The 13,439-nt window shown below is 39.1% G+C and overlaps 1 protein-coding gene across 1 annotated transcript in view; it reads left to right on the top strand.

Annotated features, from left to right (window-relative positions):
* The window catches only part of CTNND2 (catenin delta 2), a gene marked incomplete at both ends in the record, with an annotated part of 558,729 nt that overhangs the window by 467,436 nt on the left and 77,854 nt on the right, over positions 1-13,439 (top strand). The window contains 2 exons of the mRNA XM_082315082.1: positions 1,084-1,257; positions 12,658-12,808. Of these exons, the coding sequence (XP_082171208.1) occupies positions 1,084-1,257; positions 12,658-12,808 (325 nt within the window). The remainder of the gene's footprint in view (positions 1-1,083; positions 1,258-12,657; positions 12,809-13,439) is intronic.

The following is a 13,439-nucleotide window of genomic DNA, read 5'->3' as shown; positions in this document are numbered from 1 at the left end:
ATTAAAAGGTTTACTTTGTATCGTATCGTGCAATCTGTGCATGTCAGAGGTGTTAGAAAAGAGATTGTATTAAAAAGTCGAGGCTTGCTTTTAAGACTGGTATTAAGGCTATGAATTTTCTAAATCCCTTTATCTGTTCAAAGCAAATAAAAATATATGTCACATATACAGATAAAAATCACATTTAAAATACTATTAAAAGTGCATTCCACATCTTACTTTTGTTTAAAAAAAGCAAAAATGTCCTTGAATTACCTTCTTTTTAAGATACTTCATACTTAGGTTCAAGTGTTGTACATTCCACAGGAGCGGTGAATCACTGTTCTCCTGGAATAAAGTTTATCTTTCTGGTAGGAGTGGCTTTTGTGCAATAACCTGCTGCTTGTCCAGCTGTTAATATTGCCCATTTTGGATATCGACTGGGGTTATTTTCATGGCAAAACTCGGTGTGTGATGAGAGGAAGAGTCTGTTTTGTGAGAGGTGGTTCTACCTACTACATCAGAGTCTCAGACTGTACAGCTGGCTGGCTGTATGGCTGAACGCCTCCAGAACTCGCACAGTGAGAAGCCAGAAGAAGTTGAGCAGTTGGAGAAGACTTGTCACACTTGGGCCTTTCAGGGGATGGAGGGCTCGTGGCTCTGCATGATTTAGTTTTCTACATGAGTGTTTCATGGGGTTTTTTCCCCTCTCATAGGAAGAGAGAGAATGCGGAGAACTGAGCAGGATGTGAAAAATGAAATTCTCTTCATATGCAAGTTCTAGGTTTACTTCTTAAGATACATTGACGTTCATTGGGCTTCTGTTCGCGCCCAAAAAAATAAATGCAGCAAAAAATGTTTTTGTTATGTTGTTATGTCAGCTAGCTAAAACACTGTGATTTCTGCCAATGCTCCTCTGTAAGGAGTATTGAGTAGGAAATTTGGTTTCTCTCTGAAGAGTCACATGATATGCTAAAATTGAGAACGGCTGCTTGCGGGCAGATGCCTTCACATATGCAGATGTAGATGTTATGGCTTCAACTGAGGCAACTGTCAAGTATTTCACTGTTCCTTGCTGACAATCTGATTTGTGCTTTCCAACAGTGGGATGGCGTAGGACCTCTCCCAGACTGTGCAGAACCACCCAAAGGAATCCAGATGCTGTGGCACCCTTCAATAGTCAAACCCTACCTCACACTTCTTTCTGAGTGCTCAAATCCAGACACGCTGGAGGGGGCAGCAGGAGCACTGCAGAACTTGGCTGCTGGGAGCTGGAAGGTAGGAATATTAACCTGATATGTATTTCTTTCTCAAAAACCCCTACAGATGACAGCAAGTTGGTGATATAAATGTATCTGAATGCTTCTGGTAGTGGAATAACCCTCTGTTTTCACAGAACTATCTGCAGTCAAATTTGAGATAGTATTTTAAGTCCTCTGAATTGATACAGGTAGTCATATCATAGGACAAGTCAGCATACAGCAGTGAAAATCACATTGGTCAAGTCAAGTATGAAAAATTGCTGCTGAAAACCAATATCCAAACGAGGAGAAGGAGCATCTTTATGAATCCAGGGTGACAAAGCCATGAAAAATGAGCCAAAAATATCACCAGTGACAATCAAATGAAACCATATTGTTTTGTCACTGCAGAAACTGGTTGACATTCTGTCTCTGAAGGGAAACCAGGCAAGAGCAGAGCAAGATATAAATGATGTGACACCAACACAAGTAATCTTGCCATCTACTTTTTTAATAAATAAGACATTATTAAAATGCATCGACAATATGATTAAGTATGTACAACGAGCAAGGAGATGCTCAATCAAGGCATTCTATTCCAGCTCGTCCTACTTTTCAGTTATAATCCAAAGATCCATTTTTTTCTCTCATATTATTTGGAGTGAATTGAGAAAATATTTGAGAACTCATTTATTAGATTTTGAAAATATTTCTAAACTTAGAACAAATCAATAAAATTCAAGATAACAGTTGAGCCTGGTTTACTTTTTAGGGCAATTCTTTCATCGCTTTCCTGATGGTAACTAGTTTGATTGGGTGAAAGTACTATACCGTCTTGTCCTATTGTATAAAGACAATGCCTTGATGTTAAGTCTCAGTGGGAATTTTTCACATTCACTATGAAGACATGCATGTATGGGGAAATGCAGTTATCAACGTTATGTCTCAGAAGGTATCCTGTTTGGTTTTTAAGCATTTGGGCATTTGTATGTGATACATAAATACCAATTTAATGAGGCATTCATTTCAAAATGTTAGCCCTGAGGCTAAGAAGTTACTTTTTTCCCCTAAAGTTTTATTGGAAGTTGAGCTGGCACATCCAGTAGATCTTCAGAGGCATGTGATTTATTTTTGAGCCCACCAAACTTATAAAATGCCTTTGACTATTGCATTCATTGACATATGAAATTACTACCAACAGTATCTGTCCACTGATTTCTGTCCTACAAAGTGCTACATATACACTGTGCTTGAAAATCATTATACTTCTATTATTCTTATATTGTAGACCACATCAGATTGTGTAATCCTGCTACAGAAACATGATAAATGTGTTTTATTCATCTGGGAATGGGTGTAACCCTGGTCCAAATGAGAAAGCAATGCATGCATATTTGCCAGGACTAACAGGAGTGCTAAAATCCAAGTGATGCCCCTTCTTCCATTTCTAATAAATCTGTACCTGTCATCCTTTAGTTGGCAGAAGTGTATGGTGGTGAGAGGAAGAAAGGATCCGCTGAGCTCTTTGGCAAGTCCTGGGTTAGAAAAACTGATTTGAACTTTAATACTATCCACGCTGATACTATGGGAAAAGCTCAGTTGTTCTATTGCTCTATTTTTCTAAAGATTCACCAGTTCCATTACAAGTGATGTGCAGACACAGAATGAATATCCTTAATTTCACGTGTCATACTAGCCATTTTGTGAGTGGAATAATCCTCTTTGGGGATTACATAAGCATTGATGTTTCCACCTTTTGACCTCTCCTTTCCACTGCTGCAGCTTCTGGATATAAAATGACTGAAATAAAAGATAGAGAACTCTTAAAAGAAGAGGTTATTCCTAAGGGAGATTTTAATTTTTTTCGTTTCTCCAAGAAATTGTAATTGTATAAAGAATGGGAAAATATTTTTTTGTTTGTTTTACTTGAAATCTTTCAAGAAGAACTTTATGATGGACTGAAAGAGAGAAAAAGAGCAAACTGCATTAAAATAATGTTGCTATTGATACTACTAGCAATAGTGGGGTTTTTTTCCCATTAGCATTATTTTAATGCCAGAAGAATCCCAGAATATATGAGGCAGCCTGTGCACCAGGCAAGCTCACACACTTCTGAAGATACCATCTCTTCTAGAAAAAAATACAGTGCAGTTGATACACTTGCATAATTCTTTCCTAGCTGTCTCACCCTTTTGGTTCCTCTAGTATAAAGCTGTCTAATCCTCTTCGGTGACTGAGAGGTAACACTTTTAACACAGGCAGTGCTTAACCAATGCCATTATGAAGGGAAAGTGAGCAGATAAAAGGAAGCCTGAATAATTTTTAAAAAATTGTGTAGGGGATTTACATAAATGTCTGCCACTAGAATTAATAGATTATATGTGTCTGAATGCCCTAGACTGCTTTCAAAAATTTCGAACACAAAAAGAAAGCATCAGTATGTAACTTCAAGGATTAATAGCTGAGAGAGGCTGAAAGTTTTCATTATTTCAGGGAATATAGTTTCTCATTGATACGTACACATAAAATCAACACATGCACATAATAAATCTTAATCTGCAGGACATTTTTAGCACTATTTCAGTTGCAGGAGTTCCTCCGAAAGCCAAATTCTAACAAAAAAAAAAAAAGTATGACATTATATTTGCATATAATTTTTCTATGTCAAGATAAAACACTTTGGACCAAAGCCTTGCTGTGTATTACCCATCTGCAAAGTAAACTTGTGGTTTGTTTTTTTTTTTTTTTACAATGACTAATACAGTATTTGGTCTGTGCAATTATTGTTAGAACGAAGACAATCTATAACAAATCAAAAAAGGAGCATATTGGTGACAAATACATTAGCAGGTCCAAATGAAAGCTTATCAATAGAACAGGATACTGATCTGAGGTATGAGGAAGGATATGTTCAATGCAAAAATTTAACCTGGGATAGATAACATCTGCGTATCTTGACTTTGATGTATATTCTGGTACAGAAGGAGATTGACAGCTTATATACAAGCAGAACTCATTTTGGAAGAGGCTGTTTCAGGTGAATATGGAAGTTTGTTCATCTCGCTCTTCCGCACCAAGACGTTGTTACATAGGGAGGACACTGATATTGGAATCTGAAGGAAGCAAATGCATTCCTTTCATGGAAAAATGCATGCGTATCCTCACAGATCTCTCTTTTTTGTTCATATACTTATTTGATGCATCTATGCATAATATGAATGGCCCTACCGGAATAATATTGTATGGAGACGTCCAAACACATATGCTTTTCTCAGGATTTGACAAAGTTTTCCACATTACTGCCAGTATATGTTTAAGGGGTGACTACTGCTTTGCACAGTGGCCTATGATGCTAGCAGCTGATCACTGCACGTCCCCCCCGATGGGGTTGATGGCCACTAGCAGTAGGCACTCCAAGTACACGTGCAACCTGACAGCCTACGGGTCAGGTTGTCAGCGCTGTACGTGCACACGCCTACCCCCTTCTGCAGAGATCAGCTGCTACCTGCAGCTGGGTGGGTTTCTGTTTGAGGGGACTCATCGCTTCCCAAAATACTTTCTTCCATCAAATCATAACCAGGGTAATTACACTGTATCTGAACTTCCTACAGGCGGAAGGAGCAACGCGTAAAAAGGATGGCCATTGTTTTGGTTTTGCTTTCTTTCATTGCCACTCTGAGATATATTTTTTTCCAAAAGTAGACTTTTTCTAATTCTACTTAATATGAACTTGTATTTTAAAGCTGCTTAGTAAAATGATATAAAAATCCAGGCAAATACATTCCCCGTCATGCTCTAGCTGGAGTTTTCGCTGAGCGAATAACGCTTGAGACATGCCTTTGGAAGCTGTGGAGACTCTTTACTTCTCATTAAATATCTGCTTTCATTGGGAGCTCTGTTAGTTTTCTTTGCCACTTAATTTGGGTTTTGCCAAGTTTGTGCAAAAAGGCACAAATAAAAATAGGAGGTTTGCTGACTCACTCAGCTGTATTCTGAAGACACTTGCCTGCTTATTAAGGAATTTCTCTCACTATAACACTTCAAACCTGCAGTCCTTTCTGCAACCTCGTATCATTATTTATTTTACTATCTTCGATTAAAAAAATTACAAGGTATAAAATTACAAGACTCATCCTGTAAAAGGAAATCTCCATAGATCTTTTTATATGTAGTCTGGCATCAGTATTTTTCCTTAGATGGTGGGAATAAAAGTGGCAAGTTCTTTTTAGTTTTCACCTTGGTCAATAGGCTATTAATACATTAAATCTACTAAGCATGTAAAAAGTTATGTGCAAAATGTCCTAGAGTTAACGATGTCAGGAATCCAAGGTTATGTCCCTTCTGAACAAAATTTCCCTCTCAGGAAGAAAGGAGATACTGAGATATCTGTATGTTACTATGTCTGTCTATATGTATCTGGCAGCTAAATTTAGGCTAATGTCAGTTTATCTGCCAGAGACATTTCTGCAATACCCGTTGCTGTGAACTCGTAGAATCATAGAAGGGCTGAGGTCAGAAGGGACCTCTGGAGGTCACCTGGTCCAACGACCTGCTCAAGCAGGGTCACCTAGAGCCAGTTGCCCAGGACCATGTCTAGACAGTTTTTTGAATGTCTCCAAGGATGGAGACTCCACAACCTCTCTGGGCAACCTGTGCCAGTGCTCGGTCACCCTCGCAGTGAAAAAGCATTTCCTGATGTTCTACAAACCTCCTTTGTTTCAGTTTGTTCCCATCGCCTCTGGTCCTACAATATTATCTTTTCTATAACATGCAGTTAAAAGCACAGTGTTGTCACCACAAGTAGGATTTCCTTAGTTTTGTCAAACCCTTAAAAATAATTTCTTCTTTCATATCATCCTGGGTTTTTTTTTAAATACTATCATAACTTATATAGGCAATACATAACTTTTAAAACCGGGAGACAAGATCTACTATGTTTCTGTCAGCAATGTAATGGCTTACATTAGGACAGGTAGCACACCTGCTCTGGGCCTTCGTTAGTCCCTTCTCTGTGCCCAGTCTTCTGTCCCAGTTACTTTTCAGGCTTTACAAACTTCCCTCATCTGCTTTAATCACAGGATGGCCAGCTTCATTTTCCTGAGTGTCTGTTAGTTCCTTGAGCTCCTTAACATCAGGAAAAAGCGCTGCTCTGTTTAAGTCTTACAATCGCATGAGGCCATAGCATTCCTTGGCTAGTTCTTTCTACCTCCTTTCCTTTCACTTCCATGTTTGATCATACTCAGCAGGGAATGATAAGCCTCTTTGGTTGGATAACTGAATGTTCCTGCCTTTGATCCCCAACAGGTACAGTACCCATGTGGATGGGGTTTATGGGTCATTGGCTTGATCTCTTGAGATAGCTAGATGTGATCTTGGTCTTCGTTCCTTAGGCAAGCAGCTACATTTATTTTCTTAATTCCATCCTAGAGAAATCTGCCGCTCATGGGAGCAGGAGCTCCATTAAGTAAATTATTAGATAAGGAAACTGAAAACATAAAAGGGACTGATTCAGTCACGAGGTCAGTGCAGCTACTTCAAAGAGTAGTATGGAAAGAGTTTCAAGCTCTTTACCATCCAGACACTTGCAGATAATGAGTAATTATTGTCTAAAGCAGCAGACATCTAGGTTATCAATCTTCCTCTTATCAGGCAAGGACATATTGTGGGTTCCTGGCCAGACTTTTCTGATGACTCTAGTTATTTATATACTAACCCTTTGGAGTTTCATCAGACTGTTCCAGGAAAAAGTGTTTTGGATTACAGTGAAAAGCCTTACATTCATTTTCTCCAAAATATTAATATTATGAATCCTTATGTGATAGGATGGAGAAGATCACTTGTAACACATCACATAATCAACAAAGGCAAACTTTTTAAATAACCAATGCTTTATTCTGTCAGGAATTCTTACCTGAGTGGAATCTCCCCTGTAGATGAGGCAGCATCAATTAATACAGGGAAACGTATTGGCTTTGTAGGAAGATGAGATTCAAGGCACAAGACAATATTCAAGAAGCAAGACCTGCTGCTGCAGACACCCTTATCACAGACATCATGAGATCAGCATGGGCATCAGTTTGTGGAATGGGAGCACAGTAGCTCATGGTGAATTCATGCTCAAAGTAATCCCTTACTATACTCAGTCAGATTGCTTCCCATGAGATGCATCACTTCTGTCTCAAAGCCTTTCTTTTTTAATGATATTAGGTACGGTGTTTGGAGAAGTCGTTGTAATGACTCTCAGATCATTTTGAATACACAGTACATACTTGTACTGCAGAACCAAGAACGATGAGGTGCGAGGGCAGTTCCTTCTGAGCTATACCTCCCTCAAACTTTTAAGGTATCTTCTCTTAACACCATTTTAGCTTTCTTTGGTTTCTTTATTTAACTATATATCTTTACCCACCAGATTTTTTCCTTTCTCTTTAAGCTTGAATAAGCTCATGGTGCAAGAGGACAGTAACCAGTTAATACTTGTCCTAACACAAAGATGTAGAGAACTTACTGGTGGCCCAGCAGATGGGATCATTTCTGAGAACAAAACACTGCAGTCAGGGAGCAGAAAGTCACTGGGAAGTGCTCGCTGTCTTCAGAAATTGCAAAAACATAACCAAGATTTCAGAGCCTTGCTCTCTGTCAGCTGGTGTAACTTCTCATGGATCCCAGTAGAGTTGAGTGAAGTAGATCTGTAATTTTCTAAGAGGAATGTAAAAACGGAAAAATATTCTCTTTTTTTCCTGATGCATGTGTTGCGTTGAGTATGATCGGACAAAGAGGAATATTGATCGTTCATTGCTCATTGATCTTTCATTATTCAACATGCAGTTCTCTTCCATGGTCTGTTGGTCCAGTGCTGTTAGCAGACAGCGCCTTTCTAAGCCTCTCCTAGCAAATTCTGAGTCTCTAATCTTCCTGGTTCTGTTGGTAATTTAGTTTGCTTTGTCGTGCTTGCTGCCCTGATTTGGTTTTCATTTTGTAGTTTATGTCTCAGCAATTCCCTTTAATATTCGATATCTCAATAGTCTTTTGAGTCGCAGTGTTGAATTGTACCAATACAATGCAAATTCTAGTCAAAACTGAAGTATGTGATGGTGAAATATTCTGGAGGTACTCCAATAACACTAGTGGCAATGACAGGAAAGTGAACCCATTCAAAATATCAAATGTATACAATTGTTGGTGTTTCTTGGGGTTTTTTTGTGGGTTTATTTTGGTGAGTTTTTTTCTTTTTCTGGAAATGTCTTCATTTTTTAGCTTGGTCTCCTGTGGTGGTGCTTCATAGGAAAATAAAGAAAACCATATGAAACGCTGAAAGGAGTTAACTGCCTAAATGCTTTTCAGTTTTTCGGGGGGGGGGGGGGGGGGAGTTTTATCTAGATTAATTACTCTCTTGTTGAGTTTCAGCCTAATGTAATCTTAATCCCTAGAGGCTTTCAGCTCTGGAAAGGGTCCTTTATAATAATAACTGTGACAAACTAAAAAATAATTTTCCGGTTTACTGTATTTTTCTTCTTAATTACTATGACAAAAATAAAAAGGAAACTACTAATGAAAGTGGACATAGAGATGCGCTAGATAACTTCAAAGTGACGTATGGTGGTTATGCCCCTGAATTCAATTAGCTGTAAAGAGTATTCATGCACAGATTGTGGCTCCTGTGCTTGTCTCTGATAATTTAGCTGCAGTCTGATGCGACAATAGTGATTTTTGCTTTTTGGCTCCTTGTTCCCTCTAAAGCGTTTGCTGTTCCCATAGGAGCCCTTTCTCTTTACAAACTGAACAGTTATTTGATCGTTGACACTGCCACTGATTTGTGGAGTAACAGGATGATTAAGTATATTGGCAGAGTGCCTCATTTACCTGCTGGTAGGCAACAAACCCTTTGTCTCTTTTCTTTTTTATGATTTTTCATCTCTTCTCTTTTATAATTCACTGAGCTCATATTAGCAATTGACCTGCAATGTGGAAATGCAGGCGCGTTTCACAATGGCTTTAGGCAAACAAAAGGATCATTAGTATACGCAGGAGCGAATCAATTTTTCCATTCTCTGTGAGAATAAAATAGCCGTTTTGAGGCATCTCAATTTGAGCGTTCCTGAAATCCGCACAGCGCAGCGTAATTGCTTGCAGAGATTTGTCCTAATTGGCAGCTTAAGGAAAAAGACACAGACAGTTTTTACCACTTTCCACATGGAAAGTTCTCCGGAGACTGTTGAAACAATTAATAGACATTTCTGTCTTTCTGCCTAAGGTGCAAGACTTGAAAGCGCAGATGAAGTGATAGCAAATCGCACATTGAGGAGCCTGTGAACTTTTCCCAAAGCGGATGGCGTTCTCTGGAAAGAGAGAGCTGGGGGGGGAGGAATGCGCAGGGGAGAGGAGAGGTTTCGTGCATACTTCTCCCTCTTTCTCCCATTGTTTTGTGTATGTGTGTGCATATGTGCGTCTGCAAAACATCGTATCTGGATTTTTCCCCTGTGAAGACTTTGGAGTGGTATTTCTTACTATTGTGATCAAATTAATTGGTTCATTGCAGATGCTGAAGGCTTGCGTGTCATTCAGTAAGGAGGTTTATATTTTCTCTTTTTTTCGTGCTGAGTTATTTCAGTGTTTCTCCTACAATGTCTTCTGCTCTCCCTAGGGTTAAAAAAATCCATTTCTTAATTTGTTTCTTTTAGATTTTTGTTTTGGAATGGATGATGAAAATACTACGATGCAAGAAGTCTGTTCTAAACATGGGTTTCATAGAACAAGTGCTTGTGTTTTCCCTTGGTAGCTGACCAAAAAAATTCAAAGGAAAACTGTTTACTGACGTTTTAATATGGAGGTTTTTATAATATAGTGAGTAATCTATAAGATCATTTTAGATTCTCTGTGGTATTGAATAGACACAAGTACATTTGCAATGAAGACAGCATGTTTCAATATACTGTCTGCTAGCTTGAACTCTCACCCCAACCAGACAGGCTCACTACTTTCTCAAAATAGTCTCACTGCTACTGTGAACTCTCACTCCGGCCGCCACCTTGTAATCACAGCAGACACAGCGGCGGCCTCCCCTGGGAGAGGTGTAGAAAAGCCAGCGGTGGGAGTTTTTAAGTGCAAAGAGCTATTGCTTTGGGTACTCCCAGCTGCAGGTGAGAGTGTGTTTAACTGGCAGGTAAATACATGTTTATTAAAACAGGAAGCTTAGAAAGATTAATTTGGTGTTTTCATAGCAGCCTTTATATTTAGTATCCCATTAAAATCAAGATATAGGAAAGAAATTATTTTTCGGCAGATACTTTCAGTTAAACTCACTGATCCTTAAGATGTGGTTTAGTTTTTTATTTGATAATCCTGTACGCTGGTTCTAGAGAAGAGACTGGAGGAGAGAGCATAGAATGAGATCAGTCAAGAATCCTTCTACCACTTCTTCTCTCACCTAAGAGCTATTTGCTTTGCTGCAGAAAATGATGGCACATTTACGTTTTAGACAGATTACATTACTGTGCTCAGTGATGCTGAGAACCCCATGTCCCATTTACCTGACTTGAAAGCTTGTCGTAACCATTATCACTTTCATCTACAGCGAAGTCCAGCCAGGTACCTTTTGTTATGCATGGTTACTACAGAGGAGAAATAATAAAATAATATTCTTTAAATGCCGCTTTTTTTCCTTTTCCCCAATTTCCCCTCAATGACTTCACTTGGAATGAATTTGCACTCCAGATGATAGTGCAACATTGCAGCCCTTGTCTGTCTCTGTATCTACGGTTGTTATAAAGTATATTCTGGCTTTTGCTGTTCAAGACACCTGTCTATAGCATAAACAGATGCTAGTTTTTAAAATGAGCGCTTCAACTGATGTAAGTAGAGGCCCTATGCAGAGGTTAAGCATGGTCTGCTGACAGTGAGTGTGCTTACCATTTTCGAATGCTTTATTTCATGGAATTTGGTTTTATTCTTTCTGTTTATGGAGGAATGCTATTGCGATGTAACTGTTCTTTAAGGTGTGATCTAACTGTTCTTTAAGGAAGGTTTGTCAAAAGAGAAGGGTCACCATGAGCTGAAAATCCTAAGGTTTATCATCCTAGTTTCTGAAATATTTGAAATATTTCAAACGCTAAGGGCTTCCAGAACTCTGGCTTCACCTTCCAGGTATGGTGGCAGGATAAGCACCCATGCCATAGCACTGAAAGGAGGGAAAGGCTCTGCTTCAATTAAATTCCTTTCAACTATCAGTACGAGGAGCACGAATGTGAACTTTATGAAAATTCCAGAGAAGAGTTCGGGATGTGGCACGGAATATATGCCTAGTAGATGGCTTGTTTTGAAGCAGACTGTGCTAAGAAGGCCTGCACATCCTGCAGGTGTTAAAACATCTCAAATTTGGCAATACCCATAGATTTTGAAACCACAAGGTCACACTTTTGGTCTTGTTTACATTTTTTCCAACTTCTGGAGCTAACAGTGGAATGAGAAAGAGGATAGTATAGTTATCTTTCATCCCTTCAGATGCTGGGAACCCCAAGTTGTGCAGCATTGGATGGACCTCCTCGTCACGGTACGCTGCACAGATCCCATCCATGGAGAAGTTCACTGGCACGATAGTCTTTAGAGCTCTTAGAGGATTTTCTTAGAAGTAAACAAATCTATTCATCATTTCTACTGTCAAACAGAAAGGATGTTCACATAAGAATATGTTGCTTCATTTTGAGATAAAGACAAGGGCATACCAGTGGTGTCATGACTAGCTGCCAAGTAGTAGGCGATGCCTACAGGCTTCTCCGATACGATCAGCCGCTGGGCATATCCTGCAGCCATGTGGTACACGCAGCACGGCACAGCACAGGCCCACGCCTGCCTCAGGTGTACTCTTATGCGAATCTCTAACTCCTCGATGTACAATAGTCTTCCAGTTATTTGGCACCACTACAGGTGCCAAAGCCAGACATATAGTTGGTCCTCATTTTCCCTTCTGAACAAGTTGTCAATCGCAAGAGAAATTATAACAGCATTTTCATGTTTTTAGACTGAATAGTTCTTATGGTAATGACCAAGAAATACTCAGACCTCTTGAACATGTTTTGTAATATGTATTTTGTAATATAAATTTTGTTGTTTTAGCAGTGAACAAGCATCATTAGACGTTGCATAGAAAATGCTAACGCAAAGCAAGTGGTCTGCAGACTTGGGCTATGAAAATGTAACCAGGTGTTCTAGGAGTAAAGTCAATTCATCATTTAATTTCTCTGCCACCGTAAGAAATTAGTGCAGATTTCCAAATCAGGTCATTGCCTAGCATCATAAATGCAATTATTTCCTCCCTTTTGAGTTTGCATCAACATGCTTCTGTTAGCCCTTACCCTGTATCTGTTATAAGCTGAGATGCCTTGCTTTCTGTAGTGGATTTCTCACTTTCTTCTTCATGCTCTCCCATGTATCTTTACAGTGGTCAGTGTATATCCGTGCTGCTGTCCGCAAAGAAAAAGGACTGCCAATCCTGGTGGAACTGCTTCGAATAGACAATGACCGGGTGGTATGTGCAGTTGCTACAGCTTTACGAAACATGGCCTTAGATGTCAGAAATAAGGAGTTAATAGGTATGTTCTTTCCAAACAGTCTATATATTCTGTGGGTGTGTTCGGTTTTTTTCCTAGCTTGCAGCAGAATGAGCGCAATGAAAACAATTATCCTCACATTTCTAGCACAATTTCTTTAATTCTTTCTCTAATGTGTCATATTCACATTTTATGTGACAGCTTAGTGCTATATTGCAAGGAATTGTTAAATTAATTAAACATCATGCAATGTTTCATGATCTGTCCTACTGTAATCTCCAGAAGAAAAGCAATGGCTTTTTTCTGCTTTAGCACTTCATTCCTAGGCTGGCAGTAGCACTTGCATCTTCCAGATCGAGGATCCAAGCAGAGCAGCCACTCCTGATCCTCAGATTATCTATTGCAAGTAATTATGGGGTCATGAAGTGACAAATCTTAAAGATTTTAAGATGGTTCCAGGAATTTACTGGGCAGATTAGTGGCTCCAGCAAGAGAAGTGGGAGATGCTTGGTTCACAAACACATATGCAGTTAAGGAAGAGGACAATAATTTACATAAATCATTGTTGCCCCTGAATTCTGATGGTATGGTAAGCAAACATCTTGGGGTTTGTGGTTTTTTTTTTTTTTATTTTGTTTAGGGTTTTGGGGGGTTTTTTAGCTGAAATTAATCC

This window comes from Platalea leucorodia, assembly GCF_965183815.1.
Source record: "Platalea leucorodia genome assembly, chromosome: 1".
Taxonomy (NCBI): Eukaryota; Metazoa; Chordata; class Aves; order Pelecaniformes; family Threskiornithidae; genus Platalea; species Platalea leucorodia.
This window is presented reverse-complemented; position numbering and strand designations above follow the sequence as displayed.